General features: G+C 38.5%; 4 protein-coding genes across 7 annotated transcripts; all 4 read right to left on the reverse strand.

Moving 5' to 3' along the window:
* Positions 1–2,608: 2,608 nt before the first annotated feature.
* Positions 2,609–4,979, reverse strand: LOC122005034 (aldehyde dehydrogenase family 2 member C4-like). 2 transcript variants are annotated; one of them, XM_042559941.1, is made up of 9 exons: positions 4,828–4,979; positions 4,578–4,720; positions 4,082–4,465; positions 3,922–4,011; positions 3,684–3,857; positions 3,472–3,609; positions 3,244–3,381; positions 3,106–3,167; positions 2,609–3,021 (listed from the first exon to the last, which is right to left on the reverse strand). In XM_042559941.1, exons 1-9 carry the CDS (start codon positions 4,904–4,906, stop codon positions 2,748–2,750), a joined length of 1,482 nt encoding a protein of 493 aa, XP_042415875.1. In that variant the 5' UTR covers positions 4,907–4,979; the 3' UTR covers positions 2,609–2,747. The 2 variants fall into 2 exon arrangements, with proteins under 2 accessions (XP_042415875.1, XP_042415874.1); XM_042559940.1 differs by having other exon boundaries at positions 3,469–3,609.
* Positions 4,980–5,214: 235 nt separating this feature from the next.
* On the reverse strand, positions 5,215–7,022 carry LOC122005036. Of its 2 annotated transcripts, XM_042559943.1 has the most exons (4): positions 6,856–7,022; positions 6,710–6,770; positions 5,680–6,281; positions 5,215–5,477 (listed from the first exon to the last, which is right to left on the reverse strand). In XM_042559943.1, the coding sequence occupies exons 3-4, from the start codon at positions 6,123–6,125 to the stop codon at positions 5,411–5,413; spliced, it is 513 nt and encodes a 170-aa protein (XP_042415877.1). In that variant the 5' UTR covers positions 6,126–6,281; positions 6,710–6,770; positions 6,856–7,022; the 3' UTR covers positions 5,215–5,410. The 2 variants fall into 2 exon arrangements, with proteins under 2 accessions (XP_042415877.1, XP_042415876.1); XM_042559942.1 differs by lacking the exon at positions 6,710–6,770.
* Positions 7,023–8,033: 1,011 nt separating this feature from the next.
* Positions 8,034–16,620, reverse strand: LOC122005033 (protein GIGANTEA-like). Of its 2 annotated transcripts, none has more exons than XM_042559939.1 (15): positions 16,472–16,620; positions 15,532–15,693; positions 14,736–14,807; positions 14,576–14,630; positions 14,323–14,465; positions 13,953–14,224; positions 13,417–13,475; positions 12,733–12,973; positions 12,510–12,660; positions 11,259–11,456; positions 9,531–11,027; positions 9,266–9,334; positions 8,916–9,134; positions 8,625–8,717; positions 8,034–8,527 (listed from the first exon to the last, which is right to left on the reverse strand). In XM_042559939.1, exons 2-15 carry the CDS (start codon positions 15,616–15,618, stop codon positions 8,225–8,227), a joined length of 3,459 nt encoding a protein of 1,152 aa, XP_042415873.1. In that variant the 5' UTR covers positions 15,619–15,693; positions 16,472–16,620; the 3' UTR covers positions 8,034–8,224. The 2 variants fall into 2 exon arrangements, with proteins under 2 accessions (XP_042415873.1, XP_042415872.1); XM_042559938.1 differs by having other exon boundaries at positions 15,532–15,972; positions 16,472–16,619.
* A 1,207-nt stretch (positions 16,621–17,827) lies between these two features.
* Positions 17,828–21,851, reverse strand: LOC122005037 (probable WRKY transcription factor 13). The gene is made up of 3 exons (XM_042559944.1): positions 21,463–21,851; positions 21,033–21,305; positions 17,828–18,155 (listed from the first exon to the last, which is right to left on the reverse strand). Exons 1-3 carry the CDS (start codon positions 21,684–21,686, stop codon positions 17,984–17,986), a joined length of 669 nt encoding a protein of 222 aa, XP_042415878.1. The 5' UTR covers positions 21,687–21,851; the 3' UTR covers positions 17,828–17,983.
* Between the last annotated feature and the right edge of the window lie 1,401 nt (positions 21,852–23,252).

Below are 23,252 nucleotides of genomic sequence, written 5' to 3' on the forward strand. Positions count from 1 at the left end.
CTAAATCCACCTGCAGGGTTTAACATGACAATCCTTATGAGCTCTTCTTAGGGACATTATCAACCTAGTATCTCTAGGACACAGTTTCCTTCTATAATCAACAACACACACTATAAGTGATATCATTTCCCAACTTATCGGGCTTATTGATTCATCGAACTAAATCTCACCCATTGATAAATTAAAGAAATAAATATCAAATATGTGTGCTTGTTATTATATTAGGATTAAGAGCACACACTTCCATAATAACTGAGGTATTTGTTCCTTTATAAAGTCAGTATAAAAGAAACAACCTCAAATGGTCCTACTCAATACACTCTAAGTGTACTAGTGTAATTATATAGTCAAGATAAACTAATTCCTAATTACACTATGACCTTTCAATGGTTTGTTCCTTTCCATTTTGGTCGTGAGCTACTGTTTATAATTTATAAGATATTGATAACATCATCTTCTGTATGTAGCACCACATACTATGTTATCTACAATATAAATTAATTGAACAACTACAACTAAATGTAGACAATTTGACCAAATATGATTCTTTATTCAAAATAAAGATTTACAAAAGCTTAGGCTTTCAGTATACACTCCAACAGTTATTTTATTACTAGAATGTGTTAGTTTGAACTTCTAAATTCTCTGTGTTATTGGAATGTATTAGTTTGTTACTAGAATGTGTTATTTTGTTACTGAACTTCAAACACTTTATGATGCATAAAACTCTATACTGATTCATGTATTCATGGAATCACAATCACAGTATCTCTTATATGATGTCGTAAGATGATTCATGTACTTATGGAATCACAATTCAAATATCGCATGTATTTATGGAATCATAATTCAAATATCAAATGTAACTCATCACCATAACTGCTAGCAAAGTGCCAAAGAAAAGTCACTTAGAAATCCTTGAAGTTGCAGATGGAGCCGAATGGCAATCGTTTGAACCATTTCTGCATCAAACCGGAGAGCGTGGTGAAGAACACATGACACTTGCCTCCATCAGTGTACTGGTGGAGGGTAGCTATGTTATTGATTTGAGTATATGGTTCTCGGGATCAGTCGACCCTATATACTCTCCGATCGTTAAAGGCATGAAGTGAGGTGGCAAATGATCGTCAAGAATTTCTTTGGAGAATTGCATGTTGATTCACTCAGGAGAGTCGTCGAGTCAAGACTTTTCCTTACTGCCCATCCTGGATGAGCGTGTTCTCAGAAGATGATCATTATGTCCTTTCGGCTTGGCCATGCTCCTCCGAGGGCGTGTGGAATAACGCTCTGTGGTACGGGATCAGCTCGCTCAGTGATTACTGGAAGGCGCCTGTTGGCTGGTGGTTCGGCCTGCGGCCAATAGGGCCTTCTGCTCAAGTTCTTTGGTTGGCTCACTGACCCGTGGTCGATACAGCTAGGTCATTCAACGCTCGGCAGTGAGCTACTATCTCCTGTTGCTGTTGCACCATCTTTACTGCTCATATATTTATTAGTATCTCTAACTCTTCTTAGATTAATGCCACGGTGGTGAGTCGTATAGTGTCCTCTATCTTCACGTCTTGGATGCAAGCGAAGTTTCCACAGACGACACCAAATATGATCATATTCGAAAGCTAAGAAAATGGCTATCTGGGAACGTGACTCTGGTGTTGATTAGAAGAAGACTCCGCGTTGTCCTGCAAAACCAGGAGCGTTAGTACCGGGCCGGGGAAGGGGCCTTCGACATTAGCCCTTCGACACTCAAGTCAGTGATCCGTATATGAGAAGAAGAAGAACCGTAGAAAGACTATATCAATGGGCGTGTTCAAATATGAAGCATCGCATACCTCCGCTTATAGATGGACACTCATTTTATAGTGTCACTGTAGCGTCTGTGCATACATTCCAAAGCATATGCACGTTTTCCAAAGTTTCATAAGAAAAGATAAATCGAAAAGTATATCTAACACCTTTCCTGAAGCGAACACGGAAATCTCTGTGATGTGATAGGTTAGAAACTTTTAGAGTACTATTTGTCTGTTGGACATTCTCTGTTGTCGGCGGCACAAACTTTCAAAAGATTATGGTAAGATATGCATGTGGGTCCCGTTGTAGGCCGACCGGGGGCCGCTCGACCGGGACATCACAAGTTCGCCCTTACCAAATGGAGCTATCGATCTGTTCTTCACTCGGTCATATTGTTATCGAAGAAGTGTATTGCGTTCGATTGGACATAAGGTTCGATCAGCAAAGTCATTGGACCGGATAACTTGATATTTGACTCTTAACCGCGGTTGCAAATGGAATGGATGATTGCTCTTCTGGTCAATCCTTCACGTCTGACAAACTCTCAGTGCCCTCTCAGCCAACATTGTCTTATCCACAATCCGTGGTCTTATAGTTCACCTGACATTATAATTTTGATCATTTAACTTTGATTTCCACGTCAACCGACAGATCCGATCCACTTTTAGGAGAGGCCATCTTCTACACCGTATCAGATACGCTAACTGGTTCTTGAGTAATTCCTGCTTAGCATTCCCTCTGCTTATCATTTCTCGTATGGACACAACGCGAACCACCGAGCACTAATAAAAAACATATAATTTACACCGACAAAACTCCAGGATGTTGAAGTCGAACGCCTTTATTTTGGTTGATAATAGATCAGGCAGGCAGCAATTAAACTGATCGGATACATCGATCGTCAGAATCAAACATGTAGCTAGCACAATCTCTAACTTCTCCAATCGATGTTCAGTCTTTGACTACAGCCAAGGAGAATCGTGAAGTCGCGTGACAACAGATTTAACTTGGAGATATTTTTCAATCGAATGCATCCCCAGATCCTTCCCAAATCCACTCATTTTGAAGCCGCCGAAAGGACAGTCACTGTCAAATGCAAAGTAGCAGTTGATCCAGATGCTGCCCGCGTGAATTGATCTCGCCATCCTGTTTGCTATGTCCAAGTTCTTCGTCACAACCCCCGCAGCCAATCCATATCTTGTATTATTCGCTTTCTCGATCGCCTCCTCCATCGTCCTAGCACATATTAAAGCACGTAAACATAATAATTAAGAACTCCTAGTTCATCTCTCATTAATTAAACATGCATGGCGACTTAACTTGAACTTCATGAGGGACATGACTGGTCCAAATATTTCCTCCTTGGCTATCACCATGTCCTCCTGTTGACATTGTTTCCTGATAGTAAACTAATGCACACTAGATCATGACAGAAGAAGAAGAAACAGAGAGTTTTACCTTGACATCTACAAAGATTGTGGGTTCAATGTAGTAACCATTTTCACCACAGGGCTTGCCTCCGGCAACAATGGTAGCTCCTTCTCTTTTGCCATGCTCGATATATCTGAGGACCTTCTCGAATTGCTCCTTGTCCACCTTCATATCACAGTGGAGCACATCCAGTTAATTAACGCAACTTGAAATAGAAGAAAAAACATTGCGGACATGAACGAAGAGTAGTACTACTTGAGGCCCCTGATGAACATGTGGATCGAAAGGGTCACCGACAATCCAGTCTCCGACAGTCTCCACCGCCTTCTTCATGAAGTCGTCGTAAATTCCTTCTTGTACGTAGATTCGCGATGCGGCCACGCACACTTCTCCCTGGGTTCATCGAAACACCACCACTTCACATGACGCAGAGTACGAACGAGAATTGAAAACAGGAGCTTGCTTGCCTTGTTGTAGAACACTGCCCTTTGAGCGAGTTTAACGGCCATGTTGATATCTGCATCGTCAAAGATGATTAATGGTGATTTCCCACCCAATTCGAGTGATACGGGCTTCAAGTTGCTTCTCGCAGCTGCCTCCATGATCAAACGTCCTACTTCAGTGGATCCTGTGAAACTAACCTGAAATAGACGAGAATTAGCCTAGTACACTCACAATAACCATGCTATTATGTTGCAGAATTACTTGGTTGATGTCCATGTGAGAAGCAATGGCAGCTCCGGCAGTTGGGCCAAAACCGGTCACAACATTTAGAACGCCATCTGGAATGCCTGCCTGCGGATATGCAAAATTTAATAAATGAGCATTTTGTTTGATCAAAACGGATAAAGCAACAATCATCAACCTGCTTAGCCAAGAAAGCATAGTAAAGTGCAGAGAGCGAGCTCTGCTCTGCCGGTTTGACAACCATGGCGCAGCCCGCAGCCAAAGCAGGGGAGACCTTGAAGAAGAACATGACGGTCGGGAAATTCCAAGGTATTATATGCCCGACCACCCCAATGGGCTCCTTGAGCGTGTATCCATGGAACGGTCCGCCCATCTTTAGTGTTTCGCCGTGGATCTTATCGGCGGCGCCGGCGAAGTACCGGAGCATCCGGGTAGCCGAGGGGATGTCAGCCAGCTTGTTGTGGGAGAACAGCTTCCCCACTTCTAAGCTGTCGAGTGTGGCTAATTCCTCGATGTGCTGGTCGATCAAGTCTGCGAACTTGATCATAATCTGTCCTCTTTGCTGCATATATATATATATATATATATATATTTTTTAACGGCAAGGGAAATTTGGTCAGTTGATCAAATGGATTTGAAGAAATGATGGAAGGAAGGCAAAGCGGTGGGCATACAAATCCAGACATGCGAGGCCATTGGCCATGGTCAAAAGCTTCTCTTGCTGCCTTCACTGCTAAATCCACGTCGTCTTTTTCGCCCTCTGCCACCATCGTTATCACCTCCCCTGAGCGCGGATCTGTCGTTGCAAATGTCTTCCCTGACGGATTCAATGAACACACCACACCACATACGAATCTCTAAATATTCCGTATTAATAACAAAAAAAAAAAATCGATGGTTTATTATTATTATTATTATTATTACCTGAGACGGCGTCGACGAAGCTGCCATTAATGAAGAGCTTAGTGAACTTGATTTCCGGCATCTTCAATCCCCAGGCCATTGAATTGCTGGGTACAGAGCGACTATTTGAAGGAGAGACTGACTGACTGAGTCAAGGGAGTTGAGAAAGGGTGCATGCTCAGTGGACCCTTTTCTGGGTGGTGGAAGGTGGGTGAGAGAATCTGAGGATGAGTCCAACAAAATTCATATAGAAAAGAGTCTTTTAAAATTGTTGAACAAACTTTATAATTTTTTCAACTATCTCAAATAAGGAATTCTATTATCATATGATTTAAATGTTTGATTTTTTATTGCACATTCCATTAACTATCTCAACAAAAGAATCTCATAGTTGTTGGAGAAAACAGATTGCATTCAGACCTTCAAGTTGAAGTTTTTTTATTACCAAATGACAATCTAAGAAAACAAATCGATTATACATTAGAGTTTGTCCCTCCTTAATCAGAACAAATAATTCACAAATACAGTAGCAACAGTTTCTGCTTGCAAATGATCATTATTTGCCTTTTGTCCCGATCCTTTGGTCCATAATGAATATTGACATTTACAGTATAACACAGTTGCATTTGTCACTGCCATGCCCGAAGTCATCATCTGATAAATCACCTTCGCTGCAATATAGAAAATGAGAAATCTTGGAAGAATGAAGAAGTGATCGCAAAAGGAAGCTCTAGCTCAACATAAAAATGTGCACGTCGATGCGGAGCTTTTATTCACTTAATGGAATATCGATCAATTGAGCAAACAATCAACTGAAGAATTATGTTTGAATCATCTTTCACCTTAATTAGATCAACTGGTATAGCATCATACCTGAGTTGGAACTCCTTAATTTCGAAAAGTTCCTTCCCACATGCATCGGTCCACTGTACTTTCCTTGTTTTGCCAAATCCCGCGGTGCTGCTTGGTGATTCTATCGACAAATCGACAGTGTTGTCTAGTATCGCAGGAATAAAACAATCTGCAAGTGGTTTCTTCATATTGCTCTTGTTACATATCTCTTTTTCAGCCTCAAGGACTACATCATCTGTAATAGATTCCTTGCCGCTATCGGTTGAGGAAGATTCTGAGGAAGTTTCAGAATCATGTAGCAGGGCTGCATCAGGAGGTGATGTTGCATTTTCAACTGTGGATGCACAGTTGAAGTAAGGGAAGGAAGTACATCCACATGAGACTTGTTCTTTTGGGGAAGCCAGTTGAATTTGATAACTAGTTTCGTGTTTTACTAACTGATATTGGTTTGAAGGTGAAACTCTCATGGGTTCTGTTACTATAGTGAGATACGCTGAGACCAAATAAGGCACCCCGTTCTATCATCAAGATCAACAAGTTGATCGTATTTCGAGTTTACTCAAATCTTAGCTGCCCCTTTTCGATGTCATGGAGTAGCTTCTCATAGAAACTATCACCTCAGGCTGCAGAAATCACAAAAAAAAATTGCAACAGTGCAAAATTGATAATGGATATTAGATAGTATCATGAACTAAATTGACATGGACAGTGTTCCGATGATTCCAGATGGTCACAAAAGCTGAATGGGTGGCCTATTGCCACAGGGAATATGAAATTTGTGAATATTGCTAATAGAGCATGGCAAGATTTCATAGATTCACTGAAAGTGGAAAATAGAAAATTTATAACAGATTAATGTCTATGTATAAACTTACCAATTGCAAAAATATTCTTCCTTAGATTAACAGTAAGAACAATATCCTGAGGAATAAAAAAATTCGTTTTTTCAACACTAAAAAAAAAAATACAGCTGTGCGAACAAAAGAAAAGATCTTAAAACTTCAAATCAAAGTAGAGGTTGTGCCATTGAAGTTCCAGTCTAATCACTCACATCTATTCCTATCCCCAAAAAAAACAATCACATTTTCCAGAGTGAATTTATACTTCCAGTTCTGCCAAAAAAAAAAGGAGATTTTTTACATGAAAGAAATTACATCAAAGAAGTAAAGAAAGGGGTGGAATTGGAAGAGACGAGACCTGGAAGTTGATCTTGTAAATCCTTAGGAACAAACTCCAAGGAATTGGGCGATCCAGAGGCCTCGGTGTCGGGAGCTTGAGATTAGGGCGAAGGCGAACAGAGAAGCCAGGAGCGGGAGACAGCCGACGTCTTAGCACCGGCGTCTCACCCATTCTGTCGCATCAAGGATCGTGCCCTTCATGATCGATGAAAAAGGACGGATCCTGATCAGGAAGAGATCACTATTGACGGTCCAGATCAGTTACTGACAGCTGAAGCGGATGATGATTAGGAATCGGGCCCACGTTGGGAGAGTGGGAACTTTCCGTGGCGGCCCCGCCAAATTCAATCAATTCAACGTGTCGTTGTCGATGTGTTTTACCCAATTCTATAAATTTACCATGTGGGTCATCATCGCTATTGCTATGTGTTTTCATGATTGGTGGGTTGTTTCTTAACAACAGCACTATACCATAACCATATGAATAAGATGTGTGGGCCACCTGGTAGTATAAAAACTTCAAATTATCATCTAAATATTTATTATTTAATCTCAATTATAATATATTTATATAGATTTTTTCTCAAAATACAATGTATAATAATAAGATGTTAGATTTTTAAACCGCCCATAACAAACATTTATCAATTTATACCAGACCAATTGCCCAAGATTTAGTCTTACCTAGTTCAACATACGAATAGGATGTATGAGCATGAACCAAATTGATCACTTATTAGGTTTTTTTCGACTAAGGTAAATGAACGGATAAATTTTTCAAACAAGCGCAAGTAGAATGCATCCGATGCATGAATAATTTATTGGGCAAAAGACGATTACGTTTCCTCGATGCTCCCATGACTCAATTTTAGAATTATCAATCATGATCGTTGAGAGATAAAAAAGAAGAGAGGGATGAGTTGTATGTCTCACCAATCCGAAAATTCGACCTTTCACTCATTGAATAAATCTGTCATCTATTTACCATCTCAATTAAATCCGTGAAAGTGATATTTAAATGAGTGAATAAATCTGTCATCTATTTACCATCTCAATTAAACCTGTGAAAGTGATACTTAAATTACTTACCGTGTTAGGCCATATGGTCCATGTGTACTTTCTATCGATCACTTTCGATGAATAACGATCACTTTCGATTAACACGGACTAGAATCATATAACTCTTAGTCATCAATATAAACAATGCAATAATCTCTAGTGACTCAAATCATACAGTGTTTTCTTATCTGAAACAAAAAAGATTGCTGCTCTCTGAACCAAAGTAACACCGAATAATCTGAGGAAAGAACCACTCGGATGATAAAATAAATGTTTCATCCATTAGCATCTGTGTTAGAGACTGAACGATTATGGAGACTAATATGTCCTCAACACGAAATAGGGCAGCCTAATTCGTTGGCAGCCGAGTGAAGGAAAGCCAGAGTCAAACCAGTTGCAAGCCTGCTATGAGCCTCCCATTTCAAGCATTTCTCGATGTCCGCAAGCCAGTTAACAGTTCCTAGATTCAAGCACCGGTAAGTTGAGTCAGAGAAACCTTGTCTGTCTTCATGAATACAATCGCTCGGATTGATTTTGCTGATTTGGAGGATATCCCGAAGAACTGATGTACTTAGAGCTCGTACAAGGGCGCTTGGGTGTGAAAGGCAGCAGATTGTGGTCGGCAAGCGAGACTGAATGCGCATGCTTGGTTAGTCATAACATATAATAGAAAGGCATTTGCAGAATCGCACGGCTAAATGCTAATTGAGGGTGGCATGAGATGATTACCTTCAACAGATTTGCGAGGCCATCTGCAACTGTAAGGCCTGACTCCCCTCGTAGGATGACAAGTCCAACTGCTCTTGCTGTTACTTCCAGGAGCTGCTCGTAGGTAGATAAGGAACGCAAAATACGAGAATAAAAAAGTATGTTAAGTAATCTGATCTGTAAACACTAGATCGAGACAAAAATGAAAATACTGCAATATGATTATCAGATATCAAACTGTAAAGATTTTATAGTGCAGTAACAGAAATAGATAAACTTATTCTCTTCTTCAAGGTAGTTAACTAACATTACCTCCAATTGTGGTAAGGTGCATGCTTCTCCGTCAATCAGCATTCCATCTGTGGCACGTAGCAGAATATCTGAGGCCCCTGCTAGAATCATCAATGCCTCGGGTCTGTCATGATTCCTCATAAGTTCTACAATCAATTTGGTAATTCGCTGGTTGATTCTCCACATTCTCTGTCCACGTTCATCATCTCTTGCAATCCAAGGCTGCAAATCCTTTTCAGCCTGTGCACCAGGTAACTCATCAGATTAAAAATTGGTACTGGAGTTACACTATATCCATGCAGCTTAGTTATTGGTAACTTCGTTTTCGAAAAAGAAAGTATTGCGGTATCTTAATTGACTGAGTTATGAACCTGTAGAACAATTGCTGTTACTGCTTTGACCGGTGAGGCTGAGACAACATCACATATTGCATCAACCACCTATTTAAAAGGGAAATTTGTGTCAAATGCCTTTGCAAGCAGAATGTAATAGATGAATCTAAGAATATATATACCTCTGTCTGAACTTAAATATTTTTAAAATCTGTCTTTTTCCATTTAGCAAAAAAAAATTAAATTCTATGCCTTTTGCCCTTGAGTAACTGAAAATAAAAATTCAGGTGACAAAATGTCTTACCTGCCTCCAACCTTGCTGAGCAGATGTACTTTCTGCATCCATTTTTGTTTCAGGAGCTGCAATTAATTTGTGCCACAACAACGAAACAACAGAGAAACATAGTTCCTGTTTCTCTGCAAGCACAGACCTTAGAAAAGCTTGTGCACTCAAGTTGTTACCAACATTCCTATCCAGTGTAAGAAAAGTTGCCAAAGCTGGAGCATCCAAGACTGTGATATTTTTTTGTGATGACCATACCACAGAATCATCTTTTGAAGTTACATCTTCAAGCCTGGAGAAAGTTTCTAACGCATTGGTGCAAGATTCTGGGCTTGAACTGTGCTTATTATCATTTCTACTGCTTTTCCTTCCACTAGAAGAAGCTTTATCATCCTTCCATATCAATTGTGCTTCAAGGGGCTCAGCCTTGTGAACAATAGAGGCAACAATTTTACCATGCATGTCAATGAGTTGATAAAGAGAGGATGCCCTGGTAGAAATTTCTGCATCCCACTTGCATCTCATCAGAACAGACAATGCATTCATGCAAGCCTTTGACCTTCCAAATAATTCAGCAACATGAGCAGCAACCATAGCAGCAGCTATTATCTCATTCGAACTGTAGCTCCATGATGTACCAATAGATGAAGGCTTCAAAGAGAAAAGAGCTTCAAGAATATAAAGTATTCGACGTGTGTGACATACAGCAGAGGCAATACTCTTATCAAACTCATGTGAAGCTCTATTGGTCTTAGCAACTTTTGCCATTCTTGTGGAATCTTGAGATTCAGAGCATGGATGATTTTTTGAAATCAAGGGAAACAACTGAAGTTCATAAGCCAATGCACAAACAGCTGCTAGAACATAAGAATCAAATGTTGCAATTGGCCCCTTTTTTCTTCCATTCTTATTTCTTGTAGCTGCTTTTCCATTTAGTGTTTGTGGCTCCTCAATCTCATCTGCTAAATCTCTACCATAGCCTGTTGGTCTTTTGCTCCCATTAGGCAAAGCGTCATGACTTACACAAACAGTTAGCATGACAAATAACAAGCGTGAAGCAAGTTCCATTGATGCACAAGATTCCAGAAAGAGAGAATGTATCATTGTGTGAAGTTCAGCGACAACTAAGTTCTTAGTGGCAGACCAGATACTGCTATGAGCTCTTGCTTTTTTGGATTTCTCAGAATTTTCTTGCGGAAAGGTTCTCTGGAGCACTGCCTCCACAGTGGCCACAAAGATTCTCACAAGGCATGCTTCAGATGGACTTCCTCGAGGAAGATACTCTAAGACATTGATTAATGGCAAAAACAAATTCCATGACAGAGGAGGTGGTTGCAAAGGGGTTGCAACTACTATTTCAGGTAAATCAACAACTGAGGAACTCAGTGGAAGTAAGCCATAGGCAGCTTCCCAAATAGTACAGATTCGCCATTCAACATCAGGGCCATGTGTGCATAACATTGATGCAATTCCTTGAGCAGTTGCCTCAATCGTAGACACGGAAATAGTATCCACTACCTAGTTAAATTTAAATTCAAAGAAATGTGTAAAAATGACAGAAAGAGCAAAGTTGGATAACTACACTTTCCTAAAAAAACGACAGTAACTAAAAGAATAAATTGGGCAGATGGATCGCCTTCAGAATCCATTCAGACATTCATGGGACTGAATTGCTAGAAGGATTGATAGCTAGTGACTTGTAACATGTGAACCTTCACTGATTTCACTAGTGAAAATATTTTGAATTACCTGGCTCTTATAGACATCGAAAAGTTCATTCTGGACTTTGATTCCATCAGCATGTCTCAGTGGGGGAAAGAGTAATGCAGGCTGAGAAAATATGCGGAAAAGCAAAGCAGCTGCTGCATCTGCAGCTATGCCAACTTTCATAGACATTGCTATGCCGATTGCACGTAGGAAGTGCAAATGCATCCAGTTTCTTGGAAGCTACGGAAGAATTACAAGAAAGTCAGCAATTGCACTCTTAAAAGAGAATCCATATAATTATCCTAATTAAATGATTATGTGAAAATGTTTGGCAAAGAAAATTCAATCAAAGTCTCTGAGTTGATTTGGTAGCGATCAAAAGGTTCAATGATTTGCAACCCAATAAAAACATGCATCTAAAGGATGCACCAGAGTAACATTTTATGTAATACAGCTCAACTAGGTAGATGTCGTGAATAAGAAATCCTAGTCCCTCTAACAGATTTCTCCTATAATAAAAATAAAATCGTGCTAATCATTGACTATGGTGAATTCACATGCCATTTTTTTGTTGTTTCTTTCTCAAACCATACAATTACCATTATAAAGAGCAAATTTTGCATCAGGAGAAGAGAATGAACAATTTTCATGAAGGGGATTTATGTAAAAGTTGCTATGATCCTGAATATCCATTCTTTTTGTATTGTAGTTGTTTCTTTTTGGCATGGCAACATTAGAAGGTATACAATTGAAAGTTAAGCATGATGTAGCATACAGCAAAATTGTTCAGCATACTTCTTTCCTACCTGATACAGACAGAAAATATGGCTTAATGTAGATCAACTATTTCATCCTGTTTCATTATGTTAATAACATAAAGCAAGAAGTAAACTCTATTTTGATCACTAACTGGGTAATTAAGAACAGTAAGAGAATGGCTTCGTGCAATGATCATGTCTTCGAATATGAAGTGTATTTGAATAGACAATTATTAATCACTTATTTTACAATTTTGGCTTGGTTTATTTTTCATAAATCTTAACACGTTACTTCTGGGAAGCATGAAACTGAATCTAACACACAATATGCAAGATGTCCACATTTCCAAAGAATAACATTTGTATTTTGCAACAGTTGTAGTGAAAGACAGAAAACATAATGAGGTAGATTTAGCAAATTGAATGCGCCACAATAGTTACTTAGCAATTGGCTATAGGATCTAACAAGTTGACTATGTGGAGGTGATAGCAAAAATATTAATGATAATAATAATTTAATCTGATCAAATTGTACCCTCACGCCAGATGCATACTCCTCAGCTGCCCTCAGGAGTTCAACTAGTTGTACTGCAGCATCAAGTGCATCAGGTGCCCATGATGGTGGAGCTTCAAGAAGTCCGAGCAGCAGCCTTTGAGTCGCACTAGGTGTAGCAATGGCATAGTACCTGATTAATATTACGAAGTCAAAATAGTGTACCATATGGCATATGTAAAATCTAGCCAAAGTAGGCATCCACCTATGAAACAACCGAGCATAAGGTTCAAGAGCAGGTAGTGTGGCAACAAGATGCTCATCCAAGGCATTTTTAGGGGGAGGAAGCAAAAGTGCAGGCACAGCAGCAGCTGTCAAATTTGCAGTCTCATAACGAGCTACTTCCTCATCACAAACACTCAGTATAACTCCAGCTCCATTGGCAACCGCCCATCTAGGAGTGGATGGCATAAGTTGAGGATGCTTTCCAGCTCCACGAGAACAAGCTATGTAATAAATACTTGTTAGGTCTTTCAAGAAGATAACAAGTTAACAATGCAATATGTAAAGTATATACAAAAAAAAACAATTTTTCCAACATGGAAAGAGTAAAAGACAATGGTATTTGACCTTGTGGATGAAATTAAAAAAATTATATAATAACATATAAAACTTGAAAGACATCTTCTGAAAGCAGGGGCAACCACAAGGATCAATCAGACATCTTCCGAAAGTAAAAAATTGAATACATGAAAAATACCAAAGTATGAGCACAATGAAGAACTAATCTTGCATTTTTTTTTTGTTCAATTTCACATAGATTAATGTATTTCCTGCCTTTTGGCTTTTACATCTCATAAAAATTAGATGATAAATAAGATGTGCTTCAGTGATTATAAGATGAAAAGCTTTAAGCATACAATTGAACAAGATGTAAGCAATCAGATACCTGTTGTCGGAGGCTTCAAGTCACCACCTGCAGCATATTTCCCCATGATCCCAGCACACCTAGTTGCAAAGATGAAGAATAGCTTCAAAGAATAGCAAAATAATTTCGACAAAGAAAGTACCAGCTGGAGAACTAATTAATGAAAAAAAAAGGTAGATGATTGACAAAAAGGGCTCAACACTGACTTCAATACTATTTTCGAACTGCACTGGATACCTTCATTTTATAGATTTTAAGAGATCCTTCATTCATGACAAAAAAATTCATTCCTAGTTAGATGTTTTCTTTTCCACATTACAACTTTGAAGCACTTATATTCATTATAATGGAATGGAAGTTTAAAGGAATTATTGAAATGATGAACATGCATAAAAAGTGGCTTTGAAATAATGAAAATGAAATTGAAAACCCAACAAAGGCTTACAAGGAATGAAAACATAACCTCTCCTAACATAGGAAGGAAATCAAGTTATGATTCCCAAACATTTTTTTGATTATTGGAGACAAATTTTTAAAAGGGATACTATATTTCTTACCATCTAAAATAATCACTTCTAATTCCCAATGGTGCAGCAAGCAAAATATCTGTAATCCAAGCTGATAATGGACGCAATTGTTTCCTATCTTCCTGTTGTAGAGTAAGATTGGCTTCTGTCTTGCTTATCTTGCTTGTAGTTGCATGGTTGCCACTGTTGCTCCTTTCAATTTGTGAATTACAGTTCTCAACCTTGTGAATTGGCCTATTGTAGTGGGTCAAAACCCGCAAAATTTCTCCACATGCTAAAGCCCACTGTTCTGAATATTCTTTCTGCAAAAGTAACAGTTGGTATTCTACTTCAGTATTCAGAAGAAAATCATTGAACAATAACATTTGTCATCGAAAATTCATAATTTCAGAATCCAAACCTCAGAGTTATGGCTGAATAGATTGATGAAGGATAAAAATGGAGAAGCATTCCTGTTGTACACTAGTGTCCCATCAATTATAAGTGAAAGAATAGGATGAATAACAGCATGGCCATGTTCGGGATGGTGCAAAACAAATGTAGCTGGAATACAACAAATTAGCAGTTAGTAACTTCTTCTGTCTAGGTTTATCTAGAAAATAGCTTACAATGAGGACAAAGTATGGAATTGGAAGGAGTATAGATTGCCATACCCAAAACTTCATTCAAAAGTTGCTCATTTTTCGAAGGATAATGACTTTCAATTAGCTGCACATGTGAAGATCCAAGTAGCAGAGCAAGTAAAATATAATTTCCTTTTTCTAGAGTTAAATATGATACAATACCCTTGACCAGAATGAACAATTATCATACCTGGCCTATATCTTCTGGAAATTCCTCAGAGGTGAACTGGGCAAAATATTCAACATAGGCTGCAACTTGTTCCTTTGAGAAAGTTAGAAGTGGGTTAGTACCGAAGGAAAAAAGAAAACATAACAAGACAGACATGAAAGATAAATTACAAATTAACATTCAAGCAAAGGTCGGAATCACTAGTTATGATTGTTCCATCGCAACAATCTAATTAATAACATTGCAAAATAAAATTTGTGCTGTAGTAAGTTTCATTCATTATACAGTATAAAATTTCATGCGAAGAATAAATTACAATTGCAAAAGCTATTCAGGGCTACAAACTTTTACTACAGTTCATAGAGTACATTTTGATTCTGTGCTTAAAAGAAAGCCATGAGTAAAATTCAAACGAGCAGATCATTACTATGGTCAATCAAGTTATACAACAAAGAACCAATGTGGTCCTACCATAAGGTAATTTCCCTTGAAACAAGGACAATCAAGTGGAAAGAACAGAAGCAGTACTTGACAATTTACATAATATCAAGTTATCAACAACCTAGAAACAGAATATGAAGATCTAAGGTTAGTTCTAGCAATTGCTCTTGTCAATCAGGATTGCTTGCTGACCTGCACAAGAGAGATCAGTGTGACAAAAAATGTCATAAGCACGTCAATCAACAAAACAAGGTTTAGCCATCCCGGAAAGGCATTGGGACAAAAAATATCTTTTTATTCATCTAAAGTACAACCAAAGCAGGAAAAGTTTAGGACAGAATTATAAAATATTGATGCATGAACTCTCATAGTTTACCTTCCTTTGCTGTTCATCATGAGGTGGAGGCCAGAACAGGGACGAGAACTGTAGTCCATCGGTCCACTTCTCTAGAGAGGCAGACATTCGATGCCCCTACTCTGTTTGCCTTTTCTCAAACCTCACAACGCAACCAAACCAAAGCCAAAATCCGGAACTTGCCTACCAAGAATCAGATCACAGATCACTAGTATAGTCTTTGATTCACCAGCCAGATTATCAAGAGAACCCAACGAAACCTAATAGACGGATCAAGTTGGTGGCCAAAAACGAAATCGATCTCAGGCACCAACAGAGTCAATTTTACTCAACTTTTAACAAACTGGTAAGAAACCGAAGTATTCAATTTGCCCTTGAACTTTTTCGAGGTTGTTCCACTCGCTATAAAAAAATTAGCAAATATCTGGAACAATCTTAAAATCACCACACACGTCCAAATATCTGCAGCAAACAAATTTTAAAAAAAACATGTTCAATCATCTTTTTTTCATTTATTCGTTGCATTCTTCTCCATTCAAAACATAGGAAAACAGCAAACACGGCGAGAAATAGATATTTTAGTCAGAAAACTCAAAAGGCGCGCAGAAAAATTCAGCAAAAAGTAAAGAATTGAACCTAGCAAACTTTTTCTAGCATCTGAAACTCGTGATTTTTTTCCCCAAAAAAAAAATAGCAACCGGAAAGGACTAAATTTCCCATGGAATCAAGTAACATATATCTAACAAAACCTAACCTAGCAAACTTTTTCCAGCATCTCAAACTCGTGAATTTTTCCCCCAAAAAATAAAAGAAATCTATATTAGCAACCGGACAGAACTAAATTTCCCATGGAATCAAGCGACATATATCTAACCAAAACTAATAATCCAAATAGCAAAAAGAAAAAAATGCATAAACAAAAAAGATCCCAAAAGATAAAGATTGGATCTCGCTCTAGTACCGATTGCACGAGGCGAGACGGAGGAAATCGCTTGGCGAAGGGGAGGATACCGAAACGGAGGCTGGAATTTTCTAAAGGTTTTCCGGTTTTCCTTCTCCTATATGAAGTGGCGAGTAAAAGAAAGAGGAAAGATAGTTTAACTTATAAGCGAGCGACCAGAAGCGAGGAAAAGATACTTTGCGCTTGTGGAGGAGTGGCCAGGCTTCGCCCTCCTGATATCCACGATGACGTGGCCTTGATATTTTGTGGCATGCCTCGCCACTGTGCCCATGGACATGGCCACCATGTCCTCATGGATGAAACCATGAACCATCCGGGCCGTCTATTATTATCTCATGGAGCATAAAAATCGTCCGTCCAATTTTCAATCTACACCGTCCATTTAAATACATGTTCAACCTAAAAAATCGAAGAAAACAATTTGAACGGCTGCTTCAGCGTCCAAGCTAACGCCGCGCCCATCACATGCTCACCAGCTACGTGGCCTCGTCCTCCGCCATTCAACCCGTGCCGTATGATCGACCGCTGCCCGAAGCTTTAAAGGACGTGGTTCGCATCCAATGGGCAGCTCGGCGGGGCAGAGGAACTGCCCGCCGTCCACGCGCGTGTCGATAGAGGACCGTTGAAGGAAAAACACGAGGCGGGTGATGGGAGGGCCAGCCCAGAGGAGCGCAGCCAATCGGCTGCTTGGCAGGGGCAGTGGAACTGCCCGGCGTCGTGTCGGTAGAGGACCGGTGGAAGGGCAGGTCGGAACGCGAAGAAGGACACGAGGCAGTTGGTGGGAGGCCAGCCAATAGAAGGAGGCGAAAAGATGCGTTCAGATCTTTCTTTAGGCATCATGCCATGCATGATCAGAATGACCATGAACGACACGATGATGTATAACTTTAATTTATCGAAAATAAAAAACATAAATCAGGACCGAAAGGCAACAAGTCTTCTCGAGTATGAAACCTGAAAAATATATATAAACGACTTTACAAAAGATGACCTTTATGATCTGCTCACGCACGATGAGAACTGGATGATCTATGATCCATAAGCTCTCGGTATATCCTGCTGCGAGTTCATCATCTTGCAGTGTGTAGGAGTCGAGGGGGAAGAGAAGAGAAGAGAAGAGAAGATGAGATATTTCAGTGTTAGAAGATATTTGTATTACTTTGGTTCAATGGATTCGATCGAGTTGGCAGTGCCCAGTTAGAAATTGATGGCTCACTCCCTTCTTGTCTCGCGTCGATCCGGAAGTCTCGTTAGGTTTTACATTCGAGCCACGAGGCAGAATTTCCACATCGAGCTTACCAGTTAGACGTTAGGTACTGGATATTTTATTGCCCGGCCGATCCAGTGTGCTTGTAATTAATTAAACTAAGTCGTAAATCTTAATTTAGAATAATTATTCCAAGTTTAATCGCAAACTGAGATAATTAAGGTAGTGCATTACAGACGCGAGCACAAGTTTAATTATGTGAGTAATTAACGACGACGACGGCGGCGGTCTTCAGTTGAGTGGCGCTACCAAAAGAGAGTACTGACTTTGGACGGAGCTTGTGAATCCTCCTCGTCGTGCGACGGAGAATGCACGTGTCGGCCTTCGTACGTCGTGATCACCATCCGCGGGTCCTCCGCCAACCGTTCGATCCGCTTCTTCACCCGGCAGTTCTCCTGGGTGCATCTATAGTAGCTCCTGTTTATTCAACACAACCATGGATTAATTAAAGACTGAAGAACAATATTAACGCGGGGTTAATCAAGAACAAGAAGAAGAAGACAACAACAACTGAACCCGGTCGGATTTCAGATATTTAGTCGTTCGCAAGGGCAAAACACTGGGTTGGGCCACCACGGGAAAAAAGGAATGATTGTAATCTCAATCATCACTCTTTTCTCATGTAGTACTGGTAGTAGTGCAAGCTGAGACAGAGAAAGAGAGGCCAATTGGGGCTCAGTGGGAATCATGAAACAGCAGTCGTCTGTGATCAGAAAAAGACTATTTGCTGGGAGCAAGCCAGACACAAGTGCTCGCTTCTCGCTATCTACATACTGTTGACACAGTCCATACTTTCATCCACCATCGACTGTATATGACATACAAATCTAGTGCGTCTTTAATCAATCTTTAATTATGCATGAGTGCAGACTAAAGTCGGCAACCTTAATCCTCCTTTTTGAGTCTTACTGGTGTATCAGAAGCCACAGTATAAGTAATGTGTTTTTGTATTATTCATTTGATGGATTATTGTCACAGATATCATGAAACTCCCATGATACTTATACATATCTAAGAAGGTCTCAGTCAACTATGTGGGACTACAAGATAGCGATGTTGTCTAAAAAAAAAACTAGAGAGAGAAAGCGATGTTCTTTAATTTGAGTTAAAACACTTTTGAAAAAGTGTAGAAAAATCTATGTGAAACACTTGAAATACCGAATTGAAAATATCTAGAGAAGAGGAGCAAAGGCTGCGGCTAAAAAGCACATCTCTAGAATCTTTATAAAGCAATCCTAAATAAGGGATTTGCATGGGCATCGAAAACTAGCATTTCTGCACATCAGAAAAGGCTTAAATATTCTTCAAGGTTATAAATTAAGGGATTTGCATGCATCTATGGCTTGACTAGCTATTCTTCAAGACATGTGAAAAATGATTACTGATCTAGATAAAGACAACGAGCAGAGTCGTTCAAAAAACATCAATCAATTCTCCATGAGTTAAGCTTAGTACTGATCCAAATATGAAAAATCTGCAAGAACATTGTTTTTCTTTTAATATATTCCTATCCGACTTGTATGTTTGGTTTTGAGATTCATTGTTCATGTAGCTTTGAATTAATCGATTAATCCAAGTACATTTGCTGGATGTCCTCTTGTATTTAATTAAATATTCTTCCAGCATCTAATCATGTACCTTTGTTACCTGCTGTTTTGTCGTATCACACTCCTCAAACTCAACAAATATATATGGCAAAACAAAGTTGATTTGATAAACTCTCAATAGATGAGAAATTGATAGAAGATATAGCTAGATTGAGTTGGTAAGGACATACTACATAGCCAATAAATTCTTAAAGAATTGAATTTATCAGAGTGTGATGTGAAGATGGTGTAAGGAGTATAGAAGAGAATGCAAAGAGAGTATATATGATCATTGTAAATTAATCTAGTTTCATTGGTCATGGAAATAGAATCCCTACTCAGTGAGTATGATGCATACATGTAGACCTTGAATGAAACACCAAACATGATATATGTGCTAATCTTTTCCCTTGCATGTAAATCAAAGTAGAGAGGTAATTAAATGATGGTGCTTCACTCTAGATCTGACTGTGGGTCTCCAATCCTCATCATTTCTCATGATCTTGCCCAATCCAAAGAGGGCCCTACCACCCAGCTTTTTTCACTTGCAATGATCAAAACACTTGAAGCCTTTCCGAAACCTGAACTCGACTCCATTATAACATCCTGATAGATCAATTTGCTTGCATCCCTGCCCTCTCCACACCAATTAACATTTACTTTTCCCTTTCTGTTTGTCATATGTGATTGCTTAATTATTCATCTACAGCACAGCCCTTGAAATGAGATGCATGATAGTTCCAGGGAAATTGCTGACATATAATTAATGTTCTCGCTACTTCGCATTTAGGATTATCTACATGCAATCTGCATGTCTTGTGGCTTATAATTGTTTTAGAAAAATGAAAATGAATAGAGTAGCTAAAATGTTATAAAGCATCAGGATTAAAGAACCATGATCTCTAATTTAAAGTCCTATCAATTCATGTAGATGCTGAGAGAAAGCCACTTCAATTAATTCCTAAAGGAAAATTTAATGTATAAGTTACGATAAGTACTTGTTTTTATTCAGTTTTTGCTCTTTATATTAAGATGCTACAATGTCTGGTTATGCAGCAGATATTCCTGTACATTTCTCTTGGTTTAATACAAATAACTGCGTGTGTTTAGGCCTGTTGGATCCTAACTATTTAATAATATGCTCTCTATATCCAAGAAAAAAACTGCGATTAGAAGGCTTGCAAGGTGTAATATACATAATTTCATTCATGTTATATACTAATTAACAAAAGGGGATATAAAACTGCAGTTCATCCTAAAACATATCCAGCAAAATTCTCTGGCTAAATATGTATGTGAAGCTTTGTTTCTATCTGAGGGCACTCTGATATGTTCACTCTTTATCATTTTCTAAAAAATATATATGTATAAATACACAGGAAGATAGGCAGATAAGTTAATATAATCTGCATTTACTTAATTATTTAATATATACAAGCTGACTGTTTTGTTGTCTTATTATCAGGATGTGCCTTTGACTAAACTTATTTCTTTACTATATATCTTCTCTTGTCCATTTTATTCTCAAATTTTCTGAGTTCATCCAAATTCAATCTTCACTACAATGCTCTTCTAGAAACCTAATTCAGAGATTCAACACATTATAACTTTAACTTGGCATTCGTATAAGAGAAAAACATGAGATTTTGAGCGTAAAATAATTAAGCAATTATACAAACAATATATATAATTTAATTAAAATAATTACCTTGGATGTTGTGTGTTCTTGACAACCTTCTGGCCATATTTCCTCCACTTGTAGCCATCATCTAACACATCTACCTCGCTCATCGTCTTGAAGCAAAACCTCGGCTCCCTCATCTTCCTCCTCGCCCCCTTGACCTTCTTCTTCATCATCGTCCTCATCGACATCGAACCGACCCCCAGCCCACTATCCGGCTTACCATTATTCTTGCTACTGATCATGCCACCATGATTAACCTGCACTGCTCCAACTTCCTTCGATGCTCTATCTGGTGACCTAATTGTTATTAATCACAAATCAAGCAAGCCTTGATTAATTGGTGTAAAGAAGGAATATTTGATAAAGAAATATATGATATATTTTGTATGGCAGGGGAGGAAATGAATAAGAACTATATATATAGACAGATAAAACAAAAGGAAAACTGATTTACCATAAATCAATATTGTTTGATGGCCTAATAAAGTGATGACCATCGTCGTCTCCATGTGTGGGAACAAGATCTCCCCCTCCTCCTCCAACCACAGAGTAGGGAGAAGAGCTTAAAGGAAGAAGTGAAGTCTGGAAATTGAAGCTGCTGATCATAGGGTTTTCCACCAAACCTATTTGCTGGTTCATCTTCACTGCAGTACTACTGGAAGTGGCCGAAGGAAACATCGATCTCTCTCCCTTATTAATCACACTCAGCTTGATCCTTCACCTATCTCTTTCTGGCTCTATCCCTATTTCTTGTGTTTCTCAAATTAAGGACAGGAATTTGGTGAAAGGTACCTCAAGACCCAAGTCAATTATGTGAAAAGGAAGTTATATAGCGAAGCAATCGCCCAATAGTTTTGGCACCAATACTTGCAATTAGTCCTTATCTTCTTTATGCTTTTAACCACTGTGGTGCCTGGTTATATGTCAGTCGGTACTTGGATGCTGTGTGAAATATATGTATATATATATATCGAAGGGAATTCTAAAACTATTTGACATGAAATTCCACAACAAAAAGTTGTGTTAATTTTTCATGTCAATTTAACAGATTATTTAGCTCTGTAGAAATTAAAAGACAACTTTTCATAACGGAAAGAAAAGTCAACTCTTTTCCACTTGGAAGATCACTTTTTACGACCATATTAATTGCTAGTTTTTTTGAAATCATTCAATCGATCATTTGAGTAGATTTTCATAGAAGAAAGTTTTTTTCCCCTCGATTTCTGCATTTGAAGCAATTAGTGATTCCGCGTGCCATCCTCTGTATGTGGAATATTTAATCATTGGCAATTGGATCATATATATATATATATATATATATATATATATATATACGAGATAGTCCTTTATTCATCAACGAAAAAATAATTTTTTTAATATAGAGACACCAATAATATATGTACATACACACACAGGAGATCAGATCTCATGCGAATCTGTTAGCAGTTTTCATGCCGAATGTTTGCGATCGTAGTTATTTATTCACGCAAAATCTAATCCTGTTGGCGATAGAACGCAAATCCACGAGTTAATTACTATTTAGGTTAGTAATTAACATGATGCAATGCGTGCTTACACATGAGATCATAATTAATCGAGGGGATTGACGTTGCCAATTAATCATGGCATGCACAATAAACATTATTCTAATTATTTTATTTTATTTTCCAGCATTGGGAAAGGTGACTTTTAGGAATTCCTTTACTTTGAGTAATTAAGAGCCCTATAAATGTTTTAATTAATTTCCAGAGTATAATATTAGGTCGTCAAACACTACCCCCTCAAACTCATCTCTGAGCATCTAAAGAGTAATTTCACTTCCTAGAAAAACGAGAAGAAAGGCGGTGAGTAGGGTCAATCATGTTATCCTGCCACCTACAATGATAACATCTCCACCATCTCATTCAATTCATTCAGTCATTCGTTTGTTCGTTCATTCTCCCTCCATCTTTTCAGTCTTCCGTGTGGCTCATCAGACAATGTCTCTGCCTTCCTCATCATGAATTTGTTTGTGATTAATATTATAGTACAATAATTAAGAGCATGTCTCGACTAAATTCATTTACTTGGATATATATTTTGATCCAGTGATACTGATTAGCTCGTGTCTGTATGTCACATATATTTCTCTTGACCGAACAACTGCAGCAATTTTACAGCAGTGGTCCAGATTAATAAAAAAATTAATAATTAATTAAGTTTAAATTTACCATCGCTAAGATAAACCAGGAAAATACATATGAA

This window comes from Zingiber officinale, chromosome 7B (assembly GCF_018446385.1).
Source record: "Zingiber officinale cultivar Zhangliang chromosome 7B, Zo_v1.1, whole genome shotgun sequence".
NCBI classification, from domain to species: Eukaryota; Viridiplantae; Streptophyta; class Magnoliopsida; order Zingiberales; family Zingiberaceae; genus Zingiber; species Zingiber officinale.